This window comes from Solea solea, chromosome 11, assembly GCF_958295425.1.
Source record: "Solea solea chromosome 11, fSolSol10.1, whole genome shotgun sequence".
Taxonomy (NCBI): domain Eukaryota; kingdom Metazoa; phylum Chordata; class Actinopteri; order Pleuronectiformes; family Soleidae; genus Solea; species Solea solea.
The window spans coordinates 25,456,919-25,477,841 of NC_081144.1; the positions used below are offsets into that span (position 1 = coordinate 25,456,919).

At 42.5% G+C, this 20,923-nt stretch overlaps 1 protein-coding gene across 2 annotated transcripts in view; it reads left to right on the top strand.

The window, feature by feature from the left end:
• The window catches only part of cacna2d3a (calcium channel, voltage-dependent, alpha 2/delta subunit 3a), a 109,882-nt gene that overhangs the window by 12,013 nt on the left and 76,946 nt on the right, over nt 1-20,923 (top strand). For both annotated transcript variants that reach the window (XM_058642736.1, XM_058642738.1), the window contains exons 3-4: nt 3,492-3,608; nt 8,864-8,923. In XM_058642736.1, coding sequence (XP_058498719.1) covers nt 3,492-3,608; nt 8,864-8,923 — 177 coding nt within the window. The remainder of the gene's footprint in view (nt 1-3,491; nt 3,609-8,863; nt 8,924-20,923) is intronic.

Below are 20,923 nucleotides of genomic sequence, written 5' to 3' on the forward strand. Positions count from 1 at the left end.
TCAAATTTAAATCAAGCTCTTGAAAATCCAGCTCTTCCAAGAGCATCTTCTGTCTTAGCACTTACCTTAGCTCCTCCCCTGCACCTTAGCCCCTCCCCTGCAGTCTCACCCTCTGTCAGTCCATTATTCCTATCAAGTGAAGTTCTTTCCAAGACTTCTGTGGAGCTTATTCCTCAAACCCTGGACAGATTGCCACAATGGTCACAGAAGGGTGAAAGGATTAAGTGCTGGATGACCGTGTGAAGGTAGATTTCCTTGTCGCGTTCGTCGTCCTCCATCGATCTAACGAGACGTCTCTGCTCTGTGATCAACTGTCCTCGCTGACGGAGAGCCACGATGAACGTGTGAATGCTCGAGGTCTCGTTTTTATGTCTGTGTGTGATTTACATTACATTAAATTACATGTCATTACATGTCGTTACATGTCAGTTCATGTCATCTAGCAGACGCTTTTATCCAAAGCGACTTACAAGGGAAGTGAGTACAACCTGCCAGGGGTGGAGTTGAACTTGCGACCATGAAGTCTTTGCACACAGGGTCTTAACCACTGAGCCTTAACCACACCCCCCATGATTTGCATTTACACTGTGTGTGTGTGTGTGTGTGGCCTCACTATCTGCAGGAAGTGTGTGCGTGTGTGTGTGTGTGTGTGTGTGTGTGTGTGCGTGTGTGCCACCAGATATGAGACCAACATGCTTTCGAGGCAGGGAGGACAAGCGTGAAATGAATCGTTCCACTTCATCTCCGTCCAGTGTTCTTCTTCTGAGGAAACAATTTGTTGGTCGTCGTACACGAGGAGAGAGGAGGAGAGAGGAGGGAGGAGGAGGAGGAGGAGGGAAGAGGGATCCACAAGTGATTAGGGCTGCAACAATTATTAGATTTTAATCGTCAACTATTTTGATCGTTCATTAAACTGTGTGTGTGAGTGTATTTTTCAGCTTCTTAAATATTTAAATTTAAATGTAAATATATATATATATATATATATATAAATCATTTGTGGACAAAAAACAAGATGTTTTTGACAAACACAAATCAATATTTATAAAAAAACAATGGATTTGTGGAGAAGTTAGTCGACAAATTTTTAGGTGGAAAATAAAATGTTTTCATATTATTTCTAAGAGAATTCAGATATTTTAAAGCTTCGACAATTTCAACACATTCTGGATTATATTCTGGATTATTTCTTGATCAGTGATGGAAATAATCCTTTATGAAGCTGAACAATCAGAAATAACCAGCAGACAAAGAGGAGTGGTGCTAACTCCTCCCTTCTTTCTTTCCTTCTTTCTTCTTTGTCTTTTCTCGAGCGTCTTTGCCCTGGAACATTTTTTCCCTGATGCTTTTAAGCTTCACGTATTAGTTGTTTAAAAAGAGCCACATCATTTCAGTGTCTCGGTCAGGACATCAAAGAGTCTGCTGAGTGGAATTATTGGCCTCTGTTTCTCTGCTCGTGTTACACACACACACACACACACACACACACACACACACACACACACACACACACGCTATGGGGGTCATTTAATGCCAGCACACTATACTAAAAACGCGTGTACAGCGTCTATGCGATGACATCAAACCTCTAACATGTGTGTACATTCATTCACTTTCAATGGACAGACGGGCGTCATGTAGGCGTCATGCAGACGCTGCACACATGTTGTCGCACATGCGCCTACGTGACGGGTGAAGGACGCCTCAAATACGTGACATGAAGACCACGCGTGACTGTTAATGAGAAATCAAACAGCCAGGGGTCATTCGTGCCGTGTATATACATATATATATATATATATATATATATACATATGTATACATATATATATATATATATATATATATATATATATATATATATATATATGCATGTATATGTATATGTATATATGTATATATATATATATATATACATATATATACATATATGTATATATATATATATATATATATGTATATGTATATATGTATATATGTATATGTATACTGAAATAGCCTAAACTGTCACATTGGTCTCTCTTGGTAACACATGGACTGCTTGAATTGTGAAGCGAAGCAGCTGTTAAACTCAAAATTTGTCATCATAAAGTAAATCATTATTTGTATCATATTGTGTATCGCGCGCCTGTTTTTCAGTCTTTATGCAGGTGTAGGCGACGCGGTTAAGGCGGTTTAGTATAGTGTGCTGTCTATACTAAACACACACACTTATCCGAGTCAAACCTCAGACTCAATCTTCAGACAGAAGCAAACGAAACAAACAGCCGCTCTGCTTTTTGTGAATGATGAACTGAACCACACACACACACACTCACACACACACACACTCTGCCTCTTCTTCCCGCTGTGAACGTTTGGCTTCATTTACTGAGAAACATTGGAGTGAAAAACACATAGAGAAAATGAAAACACTATTTATATTTAGCTTTGATTCATTCACACACACACACACACACACGTTTGATGGTTTAAAATGATTTATTGTGAGTCATAATTTAAACATTTTGTGCAGTTATTGGTTTACATGTTTCTTTTCTGGCTGATCTGCAGAAAACCATGTCTGTGAAATTAAGATTAAACAGTTTCATTTAAATAAACGATCACATAAAGTAGTTTTTTTTCTTCACTGAACAAAGTCTCTGCAGTATTTAAAATAAGTGTGTGTGTGTGTGTTTGTGTGTGTGTGTGTGTGAGTGTGTGTGACAGCTGTACGGTGATAGAGGTAAAGTGATGGTGCGTCAAATGAGCTTGGATTAAGATTCTGTTGCAGTGTGAACTTTTTCCTCTTCATCAAACCCCATTTATGTGTGTGTGTGTGTGTGTGTCACTGTGTGTGTGTGTGTTAGTGAGATTAGTGTCACTGTCGTTGGGTTAAGTCGCTGGTTAATCTCAATTCTCTGGTTTAGATTTAAAGCTGTACAATGTGAAGGTGATGATTTCCTCGTCTAAGCTGATTGGTTTTTCACTGGAGAAACAACGTATAGAAGCTTTATTTACTTTATTTATTTCAAATTCTCAACATGTGACAAGAGGAGCTCTGCTGTTATGACTGAACGTGCAGTATTACCTGTGTGTGTCACAGCTGCTGCTCACTGTGTGGCCTGAGAGAACCTGGGGATCTCACAGTCAGACCTGGACCATGTGGTCAGGGACAGGAAGTCTGGGACCTCATGCTCGAGCAGATCCACCCACGTCCTGACGATGTGTTTGACAGTGAACACAGTCAGTGTGTGTTTAACGCTGTAAGATCTGACAGGTTTGTCGCTCCATGGTTCTCAAACTGTGGTGCCTCTGGCTCCATCTTAATCTAATGTCACTCGACCAGTGTGTGCAGAACATATGAGGAAGATGATGGGAGAATAAATCTGCCTCGTTTCTCAGGTGCTTCTTGAGAACCACGTGGTCATGTGAAGGTCATGTGACGGTCATGTGACGGTCATGTGACGGTCATGTGCTCGTGCTCTAACATGACTGCGGCTCTCTTGCAGAAATATAAGGAGTTTGAGCGAGCGGTGCGCGTGGAGGAGATGGACGGTCTGCGGCTGGTGAAGAGGCTGGCCGAGGACATGGAGGAGATGTTTGACAAGAAAGCTCAGGCCATGAAGGTAACACAACACAACACAACACAACACAACACAACACAACACAACACAACACAACACAACAGTCTCTGCCCCTGGACGACAACTCCAGGAGTGAGAGGGAGTGAAATGAGTGGGTGAAGAGCTTGTCTCTGACCGAGGGGATTAATGTCTGAAGAAGTGCTGCGGTGTCACAGTGTGTGTGTGTGTGTGTGTGTGTGGGAGTGTGTGAGTGTTAAAATTAGATTTAATTATGATTAAGGATTATTCAATTACTAAATTAAGCACCAACTATTTTAATAATCGGTTTTATTGTTTTTATAATAATTCAAATAAAATATATTCTCTTACTGACTGCTCGGTGCATCGTGGTCGTTGTGTACAGTCTGTGTGTGCGTGTGTGTGTGTAGGTGTGAGTGTGTGTGTGTGCGTGCATGTGTGTGTGTGTAGGTGTGAATGTGTGTGTGAGTGCGTGTGTGTAGGTGTGAATGTGTGTGTGTGTAGGTATGAATGTGTGTGTGAGTGTGTGTGTACATGCTTGCGTGTGTGTGTGTGTAGGTGTGGGTGTGTGTGTAGGTGTGAATGTGTGTGTGTGTGTGAGTGTGTGTGTGTACGTGCTTGCGTGTGTGTGTGTGTGTGTGTGCGCGTGTGTGCGTGTGTGTGCGTGTGTGGAAGTGTGTGTGCGTGTGTGTGTAGGTGTGAATGTGTGTGTGTGTGTGTGTGTGTGTGCTCTACCTCTGCAGCTGATCGATCGTATCAGGAGCAAAATGTTGCTCTGCACAGAAATTGGATTTCTCGGCTGCGAGGACACAAGAGAGGGAGTGAGGGAGCGAGGGAGGGAGCGAGGACACGAGAGAGGGAGCGAGATGCAGATAGTGAGCAAACAATTTCCTGCTTTAGTTTTGCTCGTGTTATTATCAGGACTGCATTAACAAACTCAAATTTCATTTGTGACAAAGACGGACTTTGAGGACAATCACTTGTCCAGATGCATAAAAGAGGACGCCATCATGGACCGAGTCTTAAGCTGAGTCAGCACTTTCTGTCCTTGAATTTGAAGGAATTGGTCCTGGGAAGTCCTTGAAAAGTCCTTGAATTTAATGTCAACCAAGGTGTGGGAACCCTAGCTTGCACACCTCTGATTTTCCAGATACCATAACAAATGTCCCTCACGTGACGTTAACGGTCAAACATTTCATTTCCCAGAATTCATCGCTGGTAACATTGTTGCGTTGTGACTCAGTCAAAGCTGCAGTCGATGATTCCAGGCCGGCAGACTCTTTTGTCTCATGATGAATTGTCCCTCTGCGTGTCCAGGAGTCCGTCTCCTCTGTCTCTCCATGTTATGACCTGAACTCTTCTGTGTGACCTGACGTTGACCTCTCTCTCTCTCTCTCTCCCTCTCTCTCTCCCTCTCTCTCTCTCTCTCCTTCCATTTCTCCGCTTCTTTTTTCCCTTTCTCGTTTCAATTTCCGTGCAGCCTCTCTCCGCTGTCCGTCACCGAGGTCTTATCTCTCGTCTCTTCATCGATTCTCCCTCTTTATCGCTTGCTGCCACCTGCTGAGAGACAGCGGCGTCCTGTGCTGTTTTAAAGTGTGTGTGTGTGTGTCGGGCCGCTGATGTCACTCTTTTTTATGGATGTCCCGATATCCGATATTGATATTGGATATCGGTCTGATATCAGCCAAAAAACAAGTATCGGATTATATCGGACTGCCTCTAAAAATCTCCAGTCCATTCCGCTCCAGCTCTTCTGTCCAGCAGACCGTTGTGATCACATGGGCTCTGTGTGTTGGATGCATGTAAATCACATGATCACAACATATACGTAGAGCAGGGGTCTCAACGTCACAGCCCTCCAGTCGATATCCTGCGGCCGGACGGATTATCAGGACATCATTTTTATTTTTAATCACAAACAGTTCATTTTTCCCTAACTGTTGGACTTCTTTTCACCTGACCGGCCCCTGCCGGACCCTGCCGGACCCCGCCGGACCCCACCGGGACCCACCGGACCCTGCTGGCCCCTGGCTCCCTCCTGACCAGACTAGAAGTTCACTGGCCTCCAGGTCACTTTGAAGCCCTGGCGTTGAGTAGAACTTAGTACCTCGTACAGTCACGTGTCTATAAACCTGAAAGAGACTTAAATGAGTTTTCCTCTGGCTGAAGAACACGTGAACACGTTTGTTATCGACGCTGAAAAGACGTGGAACTATTGTAACGCTCTCTTTGAAGTCTTTCATGTGACAAATGCACTTCAAAGCAGAGTGGAAGCTTTCGCTGCCGGGCCTGTTTCTGCTGTTTCTGCTGTAATGGTGTTCAGGTCTGCGGTCTGTGCGCTGTGTACCTGCTGATATCATTTACATGACGTGTGCAGTGTGCAGTCCTCAGCAGCAGCAGCAGCAGCAGCAGCAGCAGCAGCAGCAGCAGCAGCAGCACACACACATTCATTCATTTTCATTTTCCTGACACGCACGGTGAATTTAACGTCTCGACAACGCGGCGCGACTCGTCTTTGACTAAAGAGACGTTTCCTCGTATTAGATGAAAAGTGTCAGTGATTAAATGGAAATGTTTGGCTTCTGTGTCAGTTCTGCACTTGTACTCGTCACGACCAGCTCATCAGTGACTGCAGATATAAAAACTGTCTCTAACAGTTATGACGATGAAACAAGTAAACGTAAAGTTATTGCGTTTAAATGTAAAAGTTATTGCGAGTAAAGCAAAACTTCACTCTAGAAAGTTTCCCTTCCTGACCACAGGGGGCTCCGGGAGAACCTGATAGGATACATGTGTGTGTGTGTGTGTGTGTGTGTGTGTGTGCGGGTATCACTAATGTTGTGGGGACCTAAAACTGTTTACACAGTCACATTATGGGGACTTGTCTTCCTTGTGGGGACAAAAATCGAGTCCCCACAACGTAAATGACTACATTTTAAGGTGAAGATATGTTTTAAGGTTAGGTTGAGGTTAGGATTAGGATTAGGCCACTAGTGACTGTTGTTAAAGTTAGAGTAAGTCTCCAGGAAATGAATCTAAGTCAATGCATTGTCCCCTCAAGTCATGAATGTCCAACTGTGTGTGTGTGTGTGTGTGTGTGTGTGTGTGTGTGTGTGTGTGTGTGTGTGTGTGTGTGTGTGTGCGTGCGTGCGTGTGTGCGTGCGTGAGTGTGCGTGTGTGTGTGTGTGTGTGTGTGTGTGTGATTGACAGCCTCTAATGAAAAGGCAGTGGTCTTTTCATCGTCTTCTTTCTGGTTGTTTTTCTGTCACTGAGTCGTCAGCGTGAGACGGGATTGTTTTCTGGAAAGATGAAAAGGAGGAGATGGAGACGAAAGTTTGTGAAATGAAAGTGAAGAAAGTGTGAAGGAGGAGGAGGAGGAGGAGGAGGGGGGGGAGGGGGAGGAGATATGAGAAGGGCAATGAGGCTGTGTGAAGCACTTCATATTCTCTTTCTGTCAGCAGAACTGCTGTGAACTTGTCAAGTATTGATTATTGATGCTTCAAACACCTCTCTCTGTCTCTCTCTCTGTCTGTCTCTCTCTCTCTCTCTCTCTCATTCTCTCTCTCCTTCTCTCTGTCTCTCTCTCCCTCTCTCTGTCTGTCTCTCTGCCGTTCTGTGTCGACTCGGCTCAAAGTGCTAAAGAGAGGAAACAAAGTGTCACAGAGCACTTTTCCTTTTTGTTGATGCTGCAACTCTTCAATATTAATTGCTGTCCCTCGGTGCTATTGATGGGCTGACCTGAAGCGGACCGGGCCTCTGGCAGAACCCAGACCCTGGGGCCCTGAACTGATGCAGGAGGCCAAGGACAGTTAGCATTTCCTCGCTCAGGCTTCTCATGTCAAGAATGTCTGAAGTTACTTTGTGAAGAATTGTTTCCTTGTTCTCGGTGTTGGTTTGTAGAATTTATGTAGAAATAACTGGACCTGTTTCAAAGACCAGGACGGTCTAGCTCCACCCACATCAGTCAGCTGATTGGGTGACCCGTCAGCTGACTCACCACATAGTTTTACTCAGGTAGCCCAAGGGAAGGGTGCCAAAGAATGGAAATGCAAAAAACCCCACACGGAACTGAACCAAACCAATCACGTCACAGCTTCCCTTCTGGTCCCGCCCCTCGAAGGCGAGGTGGATCAGAGAAGTCGTGACACATTTCAAACTTTAAAACAACTGAGAAATCTCAGGACATGGCAACCCTTCCCCGACGACTTTAAAGTTCTTCCATGAACCATGTATCAGTAGAAGATGATGTTCAACATTTAAAGTGGGAGTGGACACCAGCGTGATGAACAGCTACATAAAAACAGCTTTAATAAATGTGTGTGTACCTGCACCATCATGCATACCATCATATGCAACCATAGTCAGAGTGCAGGTGTGTTGCTATGGTGAGTAAAAGGATTGGCCAGACACTAGATTACAGTGGTTGCTTTCCAAAACAACCAACACACACACGCACGGACACACACACACACACACACACACACGCACGGACACACACACACACGGCTCCGCTGAAATAAGCTCCCTGATTGCAGGAGTTTTTTACGAGTGAAACAATTTGAATGGAAATGTGAAATGGAAGTACATCAGCACAACTCACAGACACCAGCAGCAGCTGCAGCTGTGAACCGGAGGACACACAAACATGTGCATCACAGCTGGAGACAGAGACAACTGTCCTCGTGTCCTCGTGTCCTCGTGTCCTTCACCACACACACACTCGTCTGACGTCGTTGTCCATCGTCGTTGCAGTGGAACAACATGGATCACATCCCGCTTCATGTAAAGACACTGTTCTCAGTGGAAACACAAGCCTCAGAACCGAACCATGATGGAAACACAGTGAGAGTGTCCAGTGAGACCAGGTCCTGGATCAAACAGACCCAAGATTCACTTGGTTAAATGAGAACATACCAGTGTCAACACGGTCAGACCTTTAAAAACTCTAAAGCAGGCACACTTCTGTTATCACCTCAGATCGGACAAAGACGACACTGAGTGTTTCCTGAGTGACTGTGTGTGTGTGTGTGTGTGTGTGTGTGTGTGCGTGTGTGTGTGAAGCAGCGTGAAACGATGATGGAGGTTTTTGTGATGATGTCCAAAGAACCTGAGGCAGTCATTATCTTTACTGCTGCATTTAGGAAAATAGTCTTTCTGTCACAACATGGCTGAATGTGTGTGTGTGTGTGTGTGTGTGTCCTGAGGTTATTTATGAAGCCACGTGTGAATCTACAGTCTGTGCAGGTGTTTCTCTGACCTTTGTTTCTCTCCTCCTGCAGAGACTGGTGGAGGCAGCAGAGGAAGCTCACCTGCAGCACGAGGAGGATCCAGACCTACAGGTGTGTGTGTGTGTGTGTGTGTGTGTGTGTGTGTGTGTTTATAGCATGGTTTGAATTGGGGGGGGGGCAAGGAGGTCAGTCTCAGGAGTTTGATGAGGTTCCTGAAATAAAGAACCTGATAATAATATTCTCCTTCACTCCACTGACAAACTCATGCTATTCCAGTTGTTGCCACGCATGTGTGGGGGCGCTGCACTCACATCACCTACATTTTTATTGTCACGCTCCCTCTTGGTGGAGCGGTGTCAGCTGCACTGAGGACACACAGGTGCGAGTTTACCTGTCATAGGGGAGAAACAACAGGAGAGAAACAACGGTAAAGAAACGACTGGAGAGAAACGACGGGAAAGAAACGACGGGGGGAAAAGACGGTAGAGAAACGACATGGGAGAAACGACGGGAAAGAAACGACGGGAAAGAAACGACGGGAAAGAAACGACGGGGGGAAAAGACGGGAGAGAAACGACATGGGAGAAATGACGGGAAAGAAACGACGGGAAAGAAACGACGGGAAAGAAACGACGGGAGAGAAACGACCAGAGAGAAACGACCAGCGAGAAACGACGGGAAAGAAACGACAGGAGAGAAACGACAGGGTAGGAGTAATCGATTTATAAGACGGGAGAGTAACGACAGGGGACAAACAACATGAAAGAAACGACATGGGAGAAACGACGGGAAAGAAACGACAGGGGAGGAGTAATCGATTTATAAGACGGGAGAGTAACGACAGGGGAGAAACGACAGGAGAGAAACGACAGGAGATAAAAGACAGGGGAGAAATGACAGGAGAGAAACGATGGGAGCAAAACGACGGGAAAGAAACGACAGGGGAGAAATAACGGTAAAGAAACGACGGGAGGGAAACGATGAGAAAGAAAGGACAGGAAAGAAACAACGGGGAAATAAACGACCAGGGAGAAACAACGGGAAAGAAACAACGGGAGAGAAATTGATTTATAAGCTCCTCCTCTGTAGGTGGAGTCACACATACTATACTCAGACCTGAGCGTGATTAAACTGTGTTTCATTAAATGAACATCATGTCTTTAGCTCATCGTTAGGTTATAAATCATTCTTCTTTAAATGTAAATATTATGAAAATGTGTTAAATGTTAAAACAGAAGCTGTGTCGTCGTCGTGACAGAGCTGGAGTCGTACGGGATTATTTAATCTGACTGTGTTTACATCAGAGCTGAAGTTGTACAGGATTATTTAATCTGACTGTGTTTACATCAGGGCTGGAGTCGTAAAGGGATTATTTAATCTGACTGTGTCTACATCAGAGCTGGAGTCGTATATGATTATTTAATCTGACTGTGTTTACATCAGAGCTGGAGTCGTAAAGGAATTATTTAATCTGACTGTGTTTACATCAGAGCTGGAGTCGTAAAGGAATTATTTCATCTGACTGTGTTTACATCAGAGCTGGAGTCGTAAAGGGATTATTTAATCTGACTGTGTTTACATCAGAGCTGGAGTCATACGGTATTATTTAATCTGACTGTGTTACATCAGAGCTGGAGTCGTACGGTATTATTTAATCTGAGTGTGTTTACATCAGAGCTGAAGTCGTACGGGATTATTTAATCTAATTGTGTTTACATCAGAGCTGGAGTCGTACATGATTATTTAATCTGACCGTGTTTACATCAGAGCTGGAGTCGTACAGGTTTATTTAATCTGACCGTGTTTACATCAGAGCTGGAGTTGTACAGGATTATTTAATCTGACCGTGTTTACATCAGAGCTGGAGTCGTACGTGATTATTTAATCCTCCAAACCCCAAAAAACATAAATCATGAATTATTTATGGTTGAAATCCACACATTTGAAAACTTCTACATCTCCGTTCTGCAGTTCAGCTTCATCCTGTGTGTGTGTTTGTGTGTGTGTGTGTGTGTGTGTGCGTGTGTGTGTGTGTGTGTGTGTGTGTGTGTTTGTGGGCACTTTTGAGTTAGCTGGGCAGCAGAGACAGAAGCTTGACTTTAAAGAGGAAATGTGAGGCTAAACTGACCTGAGGAGATTGTGTGTGTGTGTGTGTGTGTGTGTGTGTGTGTGTGTGTGTTTACTGTGTCAGCTCTTTAACACGTTCCAGTGGAAGCCCCTGTGCTTCTGTGCTGTCATGGATTATTAAGGAGGATCAATTATTAAATGTAACCACAGAGTTTGTGTGCAGCTCTAAATCTTCTCTCACGGCACTGACTTTATTTTTCTTTCTTTTTTTTGATGTTCAACAAAACCTGGAAACTCCAGGTTGCTGCAAATGAAGTTTAAAATTTGAAATGATTTGATTATAGAAACCATGAAAATATGGTCGACAATACAAAGGAAATGAAATATATGATATATAATATCTGTAAGTATATGATATATAATATTTAATATCTGTATATCTGTAAGTATATATAATATATAATATCTGTAAGTATATGATATATAATGTTCAATATCTGTCAGTATATATAATATATACTATCTGTAAGTATATATAATATATAATATCTGTAAATATATATTATATATAATATCTGTAAGTATATGATATATAATGTTCAATATCTGTCAGTATATATAATATATACTATCTGTCAGTATATATTATATATAATATCTGTAAGTATATGATATATAATATATAATATCTGTAAGTAAAGCTACATAAACCGTGCACTGTGTACTGTGGATGTTAGGGGTTTGTTTATATACAGGGTAAATCTCGAAACCATTTGAACAACTCAAACTTTAATTTAACCAAATAATGATTTTTATAAATCTAAAACTCCACAAACACGATGAATGGGAAACAATAAACAAAGAACTGAGGTCATTCACACAGGAAGAGTCAAACATGGATGTCAAAGAAAGCAAATGTAATCATAAGAGATGATGTCACTGCAAAATACAGTAAAACGTCAGATTCATGTGGGAGGAGTCAGGACTTCACGCATATATTTTGGAAATGTGTGAAAACAGAAATAAAAAGAATTCTGGGTTTTCACTGACATCTTTACTCTGATGGACAGAGAACATCGTTCTGCAAAGGAAATGATCACAATTAGTAAAAAATGATTTATTAATTATTATGGAAAAAACTACAGTGAGATTAGAACTGAAATCAGAAAAAAAGTCAGAGAGGACGAAAACCAGAGCTCTAAACTCCTCTTTTTGTTTTTAAAATTGTATTTATTTTATTCACGTGTTGCTTTTTGGTTATTTATTTATTTATTTTTATTTTCTCACCAGCACCTGGTTTGGTTTTGTAAGAACACGTTTCTGTACTCTGTGTGTGTGTGTGTGTGATTTTATCTTCATGTCTTTTACTGATGTGGAATAAATGAAAAACCCTGTGTTGTATTAAAGGGGCAGTTCAGGTTTATGGAGAGTGGACGTATGAGACGCTGATGTAATCAAATCTTTGCCCACTTAAAAACGTGTTCACCGCTCTACGGTGATGTTTTCTGACCGCTCACTCTCCCACACCAAACCCCAGAGAGAAAATCAGTGATTCCAGCTCACGCTGGTCCTCTGCTGCCTCATGTGGTCACTTTGTGTCACTGAATCTGAAGCAAGGATTTCAGATTTGAATTTAGTGATGGAGGATTAACAAACTTCAGTTTCCTGTTGGAAAAACAACAACATTGTTTACATACATATATATATTTATATATATATGTATACATATGTATATATACAGCGGAGAAAATAAGTATTGAACGCGTCAACATTTTTCTCAGTAAACATATTTCCGATGGGGCTATTGGGATGAAATTTTCACCAGATGTCTGTAACAACCCAAGTTATCCACACATACAAAGAAATAAAAACAAATGAGTCCACAAATGAAGTTGTGTGTAATAAAGTGAAATGACACAGGGAGAAAGTATTGAACACATGAAGAAAAAAAGGTGTAAGAAGGCACAGGAAGCCAGTATTTAGGAAGCAATCCTGCCCCCTATCAGTGCAAATTAATATTAGCTGGATAAGTCGTAATTGGTGGCCTATAAAGGTTTCTCATTACCAAGGTGACACTCAAGAAGAATTTCAAGATGGGTAAAAGCAAAGAGCTGTCCCAAGACCTTCACAAGCCTATTGTAGACAAACATACTGCTGGCATTGGTTACAGATGTATATCTAAACTTCTGAATGTTCCAGTGAGCACTGTTGGAGCTATTTTTCGGAAGTGGAAAGAACATCGTTACACCATTAACCGACCACGACCAGGTGCTCCTCGCAAGATTACTGACAGAGGAGTCCATAGAATAATTAGAAGAGTTGTCCAAGAACCAAGGACCATTCGTGGAGATCTTCAGAAAGACCTTAAAGAAGCCGATACAGTTGTTTAAAAAAAAACAATAAATAATGCACTCCACCGCCATGGCCTCTATGCACGCTCACCACGCAAGACACCACTGCTCAAGAAAAGGCATGTGGAAGCTTGCTTAAAGTTTGCTGCACAACATTTGGACAAGCCAATGTTATACTGGGAAAAGATAATCTGGTCAGATGAGACCAAAATTGAACTCTTTGGCTATCATAACATACAATATGTTTGGAGAAGAAATGGAGCTGCACATCACCCTAAAAACACCATACCAACAGTGCAGTTTGGAGGTGGGAGCATCACATTTTTCAGCATCTGGCACTGGCAGACTTCATGTAATTGAAGAAAGGATGAATGGAGAAATGTATTGTGATATTCTTGATTAGAATCTGCTGCCATCCACAAGGATGCTGAAGATGGTGGACATTTCAGCAAGACAATGATCAAATACAAAGCCAAGGAAACAATCAATTGGTTTAAAAGAAAGAAAATCAAGCTGTTAGAATGGTCCAGTCAATCACCTGACTTGAATCTGACTGAATACCTCTGGAAAGAACTGAAGATCAGAGTTCATAGAAGATGCCCCCTGAACCTTCAAGATTTGAAGACAGTTTGTGTGGAAAAATGGGCAAAAATCACAGCTGATCAATGTGTGCGACTAGTTTCTACATACAGGAGGCGCCTTGAAGCTGTCATTACCAACAAAAGCTTTTCTACTAAGTATTAAATAAATTTCAGCAAGTGTATTCAATACTTTCTCCCTGTGTCATTTCACTTTATTACACACAACTTCATTTGTGGACTCATTTGTTTTTATTTCTTTGTATGTGTGGATAACTTGGGTTGTTACTGACATCTGGTGAAAATTTCATCCCAATAGCCCCATCGGAAATATGTTTACTGAGAAAAATGTTGACGCGTTCAATACTTATTTTCTCCGCTGTATATATATATATATATATATATATATATTTGAGTATATATATATATATATATATATATATATATATATATACTCAAATTGTCTTTGAAAGATTGTGTTTTTGACCCTAAAGCTTTTTTCACACTGTTTCATGAGGGTCAACAAATGGACGCCGAGCAAGAGTAACTACCCTCAGACACATTAGACAAGGATTTGTTTTTATATTTGTAATTTCCTGAACACAGTTGTCTGGTTCTAGTCTGGTCTGGTCTGGTTCTGGTCTTACCCACTGACTTCTTGTTTAGTTCAGATCTACTTCCTTCTCATGTAGAGATTTGTTGTGGTCTCGTCTGGTTTGGTTTTGTCAGTTTCTCTGGTTTTGGTCTGATCCAGCCTTGGATCAGGATCGCCTTCAATGACTTTCTTTTTTCCGATCACTTCCACTCTTTGTTCTAATCTGGTCTAGTCTGGTTGGAGTTGGTCCTGCTTCAGGTCTGATGTTTGCTCTGGAATGATCTCTTCTGGTCTGATGTGGTTGGTTCCAGTCTGGTCCACGTTTGTTTGGATGTTCTCTGGTTTAGTCTTTACAAGTCTGTGTGTGTGTCCTTAGAAGGCTGTGTGGACCAATTGTCAAGCAAACCTATCTTTGTGAGGACATTTTGACCTTGTGGGGACCTTTTGGCTGGTCCACACAACTTTAACAGGTATTTTGAGGATTGAGACCTGGTTTGGGTGTTAGGGTTGGAAGTGGGTTAGTGGTAGACTAATGGTCTGGGTAAGGGTTTAGGGAATGCATTATTTCTATGAGTGTCCACACAAAGGTTGCAAAACGAGCGTGTGTGTCCGTGTGTGTGTGTGTGTATTTCTAATAGCGTACAACACAGAGAATAAGCGTTAATTATCAGCAGCTGTGCTACAAAATAATGTGGTCCTCACTGTCACGTGAAAGCTCCTGTGTTAGTTTTCAGGGTTTCTTCCAGAAATGTTTGTTTTCCTTCTTCTTTTGCTGTTGGATCCATATTTTATTTATATTTGCTGCCAGAGGTCTGATAGGAATTTCCTTATCTGTGCTTTCCAGAGCTGCTGCTCTTGCTCTGCTGCTGCTTCCATGTGAAATTGGCTCAGTAATCTGCTGCCGTTTCCTCCCTCGCTGTGTTCTCCCTGCTCTCTGCACACAGACCTGATACTTAGTGACGACTCAGAGGAAAAGCATCACTCTCTCTTCAGCAGGCTTTTGTCGCAGCGTGAACTCGTGCTCACTGTGATCATTCAGTTAATATATATATATATATACAGTATATATGTGTATATATATACACATACACATATATATGTGTATATATATACACACATATACATATGTATATACACATATACGTGTATATATATACATATGTATATATACATATATGTGTGTATATATATACATATATACACATATATGTATATACATACAGTATATACATATGTGTATATGTATATATACATATGTATATATATATACACGTATATGTGTATGTATATATACATATATGTATATATATACACATATATACATATATTGTATGAATGAATGCGTCTGACGGAGACAAAATGTCTGAAAATGAAAGGAAAATAAAGTTTTTATTCTAATTTTGAAGCAGTTTTATTAAAGAAAATCAACATATTATTGATTAACTCCTGATCAAGGTTGGTTTCACGTCCCTTGTCTAAAATATATGGATCAATTACTTCAATAATTTCCTACTATTTTTTTAATTCATCAATTTGGGTTTTTTAGTTTCTGTGATTTTTCAACATTTTATAAACCAAAAATTATAAAGTGTGTGTGTGTGTGTGTGTGTGTCTCAGCTTGTTAACACAGTGATCAGTGACTGCATTAGTGGCTCCGCTTCACTCTGATGCTCCAGCGCCATAATTGACTTACTCAACACACACACACACACACATTATTGAAAGTGCCAGGCTGATGGAGGCGTTTTAATCCAAATTAAAGGCCACATGCTGTGAATTTAAATAAGTCTTTTATCAGACTCATTAAACATTGTTTGTTTAACTTTATTTTCTATATTTCCTTCTTTGTTTTACTGAGTTTGTGTGTGTGTGTGTGTGTGTGTGTGTGTTCACACCTGCCACCAAAAGTGTCTTCTGTCATCCACTTGTATTCAGATCTCCAGGGTTCCCACAGGTCCTTGAAAGTTTGTAAATAAAAAATTCAAGGCCCTTTTTGGAAATGACCCTTAATAGACATGGATCATTGAAATCCTTGAAAGTTTGTAAATGAAAAAAGAGTTATTGAAAATAAACATGAGTCATTGAAATCCTTGAAAATAAATTAAATTTGACTTTGAGGACAATCACTTGTCCAGATGTGGAGCTGCTGAGGACGCCATCATGGACCGAGACGCTCTTACAAGTTGTCCTCCATCTTAAGCTGAGTCAGTACATATGTCCTTGAGAGAATGGGTCCTGGAAAAGTCCTTGAATTTGATAGAATCTCTCTTTATTCTCTGTGAAGACAAAGTGATGTTATGAAATAAGAACAAGGCTTATTTTAAAGATCACAGATCATCAAACACTGTTATTTGACTTTCAGCTGTTTCAGTATAAATGTTGTGAGACTGGCAGAACCAGACCAGAGTGAAGACGCATCCAGGTCTGGTGTCGAGCAGGTGCAGTCGTCTCAGCGTCTGCACTTCTTTCTTTGTCCTACTTTAGTTGATGTTTAGTTTCAGGTCAAAGCTGGTTTGCAGCTGCACTAAATTCTCTTTCTTTGCATTCAAGTGTTCACAGGAAGCTCTGAGTCTGTGCTCGTTAGAGAACAAGTGGAAACACTTTGGCCGATTCTTTTTTTATTATTATTATTATTATTTCTCCGATTAAATTTAAAATTTAAAATGCTGAAATCCCTCAACAGTCACGGGAACAACATGTGTATATATATGTATATATATATACAGTATATATATATATATACATATATATACATACCTTGAAAACCCTCAGACTTTGGTAACTCTCTGTATTAGAAGAACTAAATGACAAATAAAAACAATCATGTTTGATTAACTGACGCAGGTTTAAGGTGGAGACTGAACGCACTTTACTCGCTCACCTTCAGGTGGCAGCGTTACCCGCGATGAATGGACTCATAATCCTAATCACACTGGATTAATTATACTGATAGTCGCTGCATTTGACGCCTTAATTGACGACTTTATCTGTGTTTTGCACCAGGCTGTGGAGGATGAAGGTGAGGGGATGAAGGTGAGGGGATGATGGTGAGGGGATGATGGGATGAAGATTTAGCCCATGTGAAGGTTACTGTGGTGAGGACAGAGAATCTTTTCATCTAAAGTATGAATCACTCATTATCTTCACTCAGAGAACTCTGTCTGTCTGTCTGTCTGTCTGTCTGTCTGTCTGTCTGTCTGTCCGTTCGAGGTCCGGCAGTCATGTGGCGGCCATGTTGGCGGGCAAACGTGAACAGTATTCATCCTGTCAGAGTTCACTGTCTCTTTAAATCCATTAGATCAACTCATATTTATCCATTTATCACTTTTATGATGAAACAGTTCGTATATAAATTTCCTGCCAGAGGGGGCGCTAGCTTGGTCGTGTGACGTCAGCTACCAGAGCCACATTTATTTCTATTGTGTATGTTGTTCGCTGGCATCACTTAGATCTTTCTGTGGGGAAATGACGGTTTAAAGCGTGAAGAAGAATTCGATGCTACATCGACATTTCGGACATAAGAAGTCTTTAGAAACTTCCTGTCTCCAGTTTCTGTTCCCATTCAGTTTAGGTAAGAATGTAGCCACTGATGTTCTCATGGTTGTTTCTCTGCAACATCTTCATCTTCATGTTCATGTGAGATGTTGGTATCTATGAGCAGGTGAATCACAGAGCTCTGCTCTCTGCTCTGCTCTCTGCTCTGGTCTTTGTGGGTGTCCAGATTTCTGCTGGTTGGTCTTTCCAGCTCAATACTCCCCTCTGGAAAGGGTAACCAGAACAAGTACGGCGGGCACAACTCGACTGTCTTTCTGAAGGTTTATTCCACATACACGGTTAAGCAGCAGTCAGTTAGCAGTTAGACAGTTTGTTAGCTACTAACCACAGTCAGTTAGAGAGTCAGTCAGAGAGTCAGTCAGGTTATAAAACCGACAAGTCGTACAGGTTCTGATGATAGATTGATTTACAAAGGCGCATACGAAAGCAATACATAACAAAACATGGCTTTGACGATGCACCTTAAAGGCACTTTAAAGGCAACGGTGCTTTGAAACCAGTTACAACAATGAACAGATAAATAGAATGAAAGACAAATAGCTTTGCCTGCTAGAAAGTTCTACACCTCCCACTTGGCCTACTGATTCCTAAATCCAAGTAGGCCACAACAACCACAAATTTTGCCTTTCGAAATGGCTACATTGCTGGGTACGAACGCGTTACACACAGTTTTACCTTTCAAATGGGTACATAAAGCTACATCGCGGGGTATGAACGTATTACACACAATTTTTTAACTTTCAAATGGGTACATAAAGCTACATCCTGGGGTATGAACGTATTACACACGATGTGAATGACAGATACAAATAACAAATAAAGGTTTCACATTGTCCTTGATGACGCAGTGACGCCCTTTACCGAAACACACCACCACCTCTCATGAAGGATGGTGGAGGGGGGGTCTTGATCCTTTTTCTTTCCGAAACACACCACCACCTCTCGTGGAGGATGGTGGAGGGGGGGTCTTGATCCCTTTTTCCGAAACACACCATCATGTGGTGGGGAATCTATTTCTGTTCCTCCACTGGCAACAGAACCACCAGCCTTCTGACATCTCTGTGAAGGATGGTGGAGGGACGGTTCTCCTTTTCTTTGCCTTTCCCACTTTGTCCACTGGAAACTGGACAACTTTGGCACGTCCTCACTTTCACATCTCGTACTACGCCTTTCACATAAGGATGGGCCTCCACAACTCGATCGAGCCTAAACTGGCCTCTCAGTGCATTCTGGTCAGCCAACCACACTAAGTCTCCCACCGTGACGTTCCTTGCAGGTGCGTGCCACTTCTGTCGAACGAAGAGGCCCGGGCCCGCCAGCTGGCTCCACCGCTTCCAGAACTTGTCAACCTTAATCTGGACCGCTCTCAGGCGCACAACGGGGTAAGTCAGGTATTCAAACCTTCGAGAGTCCCCGCTAGGCCCAGCAAGGCCAAGCAGAAGTGAGTTGGGAGTGATGACTCCTACAGTCTCGTCTTGTACCTGGATTCTTGCGCCGATTGGTCTTTCGTTTGACAGATTAGCTGCCAGGTAGGGGAGAGTCTGGAACTGCAGTGCTGTCAGGTGACTTTCCACCCCGATGTTGCTCGACGCTCTCCTGAGTGTATGGACTGCTGGGTGAAACACCCACGACCAGTCGGTCCAAGTGGCGGTTGCTTTCTCCTGGACTTGATCCCTGTCGATGTTGCTAAGGAATTCGTAGAGTTCCTTTAAAACTGGCTTGGCGCCCACGAAGTTGGTCCCTTGATCCGACCAAAGTTTTCTTGGGTGGCCCCTGAGAGCCGTGAAGTGCTGGTACGCCTTTAGGAATCCATCCGTCGACAGATCTTCCACAACGTCAGCATGCTTTGCTCTCGAAGCCATGCACCTGAGTACCACACCCCGGACTTTCATCTTTATTCCCCGCCTCACAGTGTCTCTGATGACGTAGCGGGATGACGTAGGGGGATCTTGGAATGCAGTTTCAAGTTCGGTCGCTGTCAGTACTACCTCCCACTTTGCTGGAATAGGGGCTCTCCCTATACGAGCAACCCACTTCTTTACAGCCTTTTGGGCATAACTGACCCCTCCACAGAGCTTAGCTAGAGGGTTGTACCTTTTCAGACCCATGAGTGCGGCTCCCCACAGTGTCTCATCTTTCTTGGTCTCAACAGGGATCGATTTTGGCTCCGACTGGAGCCCTGCTAGAGACTTGCTAACTCCATCTGTGAAATTCCGGCCTTCACCACCGGAATTTAACAACTTCTGCGCTTGGGTTCTGGTGAGGGCTGCTGCAAAGTCTTTCTTCTGGAGTTTACTCACTGTCTCTGTAGCATCAGCTGCCACTTTTGTGGCAGATTTCATAGGCCAATCTTCAACTGGACTAGACAGGAACTCGGGACCCTTCTGCCACGCGGAGTTTTCGTCTAGTCGCTCGGGTGAACACCCTCTCGTGATAAGATCAGCGACGTTGACTTCACCTGGGATCCACCACCAATCAGTTACGGGCCCAGCCTTCTGGATCTCTCCGACTCTATCTGCAAAGAATGTTTGAAATCTGTAACTGTCTCGCTGGATGGCTCCCAGCACTGTCTGAATGTCTATGAAGTGATACCACTTTCCCACAGTCAATCTCCCATGCTTCAGCATGTATTCCTTCAGGCGTGCGGCGAAGACAGCCCCACAGATTTCGACTTCGACTGCATCGCCTTTTTGGTTTAAGGGGGTTAACTTGGCCTTTGAGTCCACCAACCGGGTAACTACACCATCTGACGTTTCCCATCGCAGGTACAGTATGGCACCGTAAGATTCACAGCTTCCGTCAGAGAATGTGATTCCCCAGGGCTTGCCCCTCCAGCCGGAGTGTGTGAGGTTTCTGTGGAACTTGATGCTCCCCAAGCGAGTGTACTCCTTGAACAGCTCGATCGGTTTCCCTCGGAGTTCGTCAGAGAGGGACTCATCCCAAGTGTCCTTAGTGAACTTGCCAG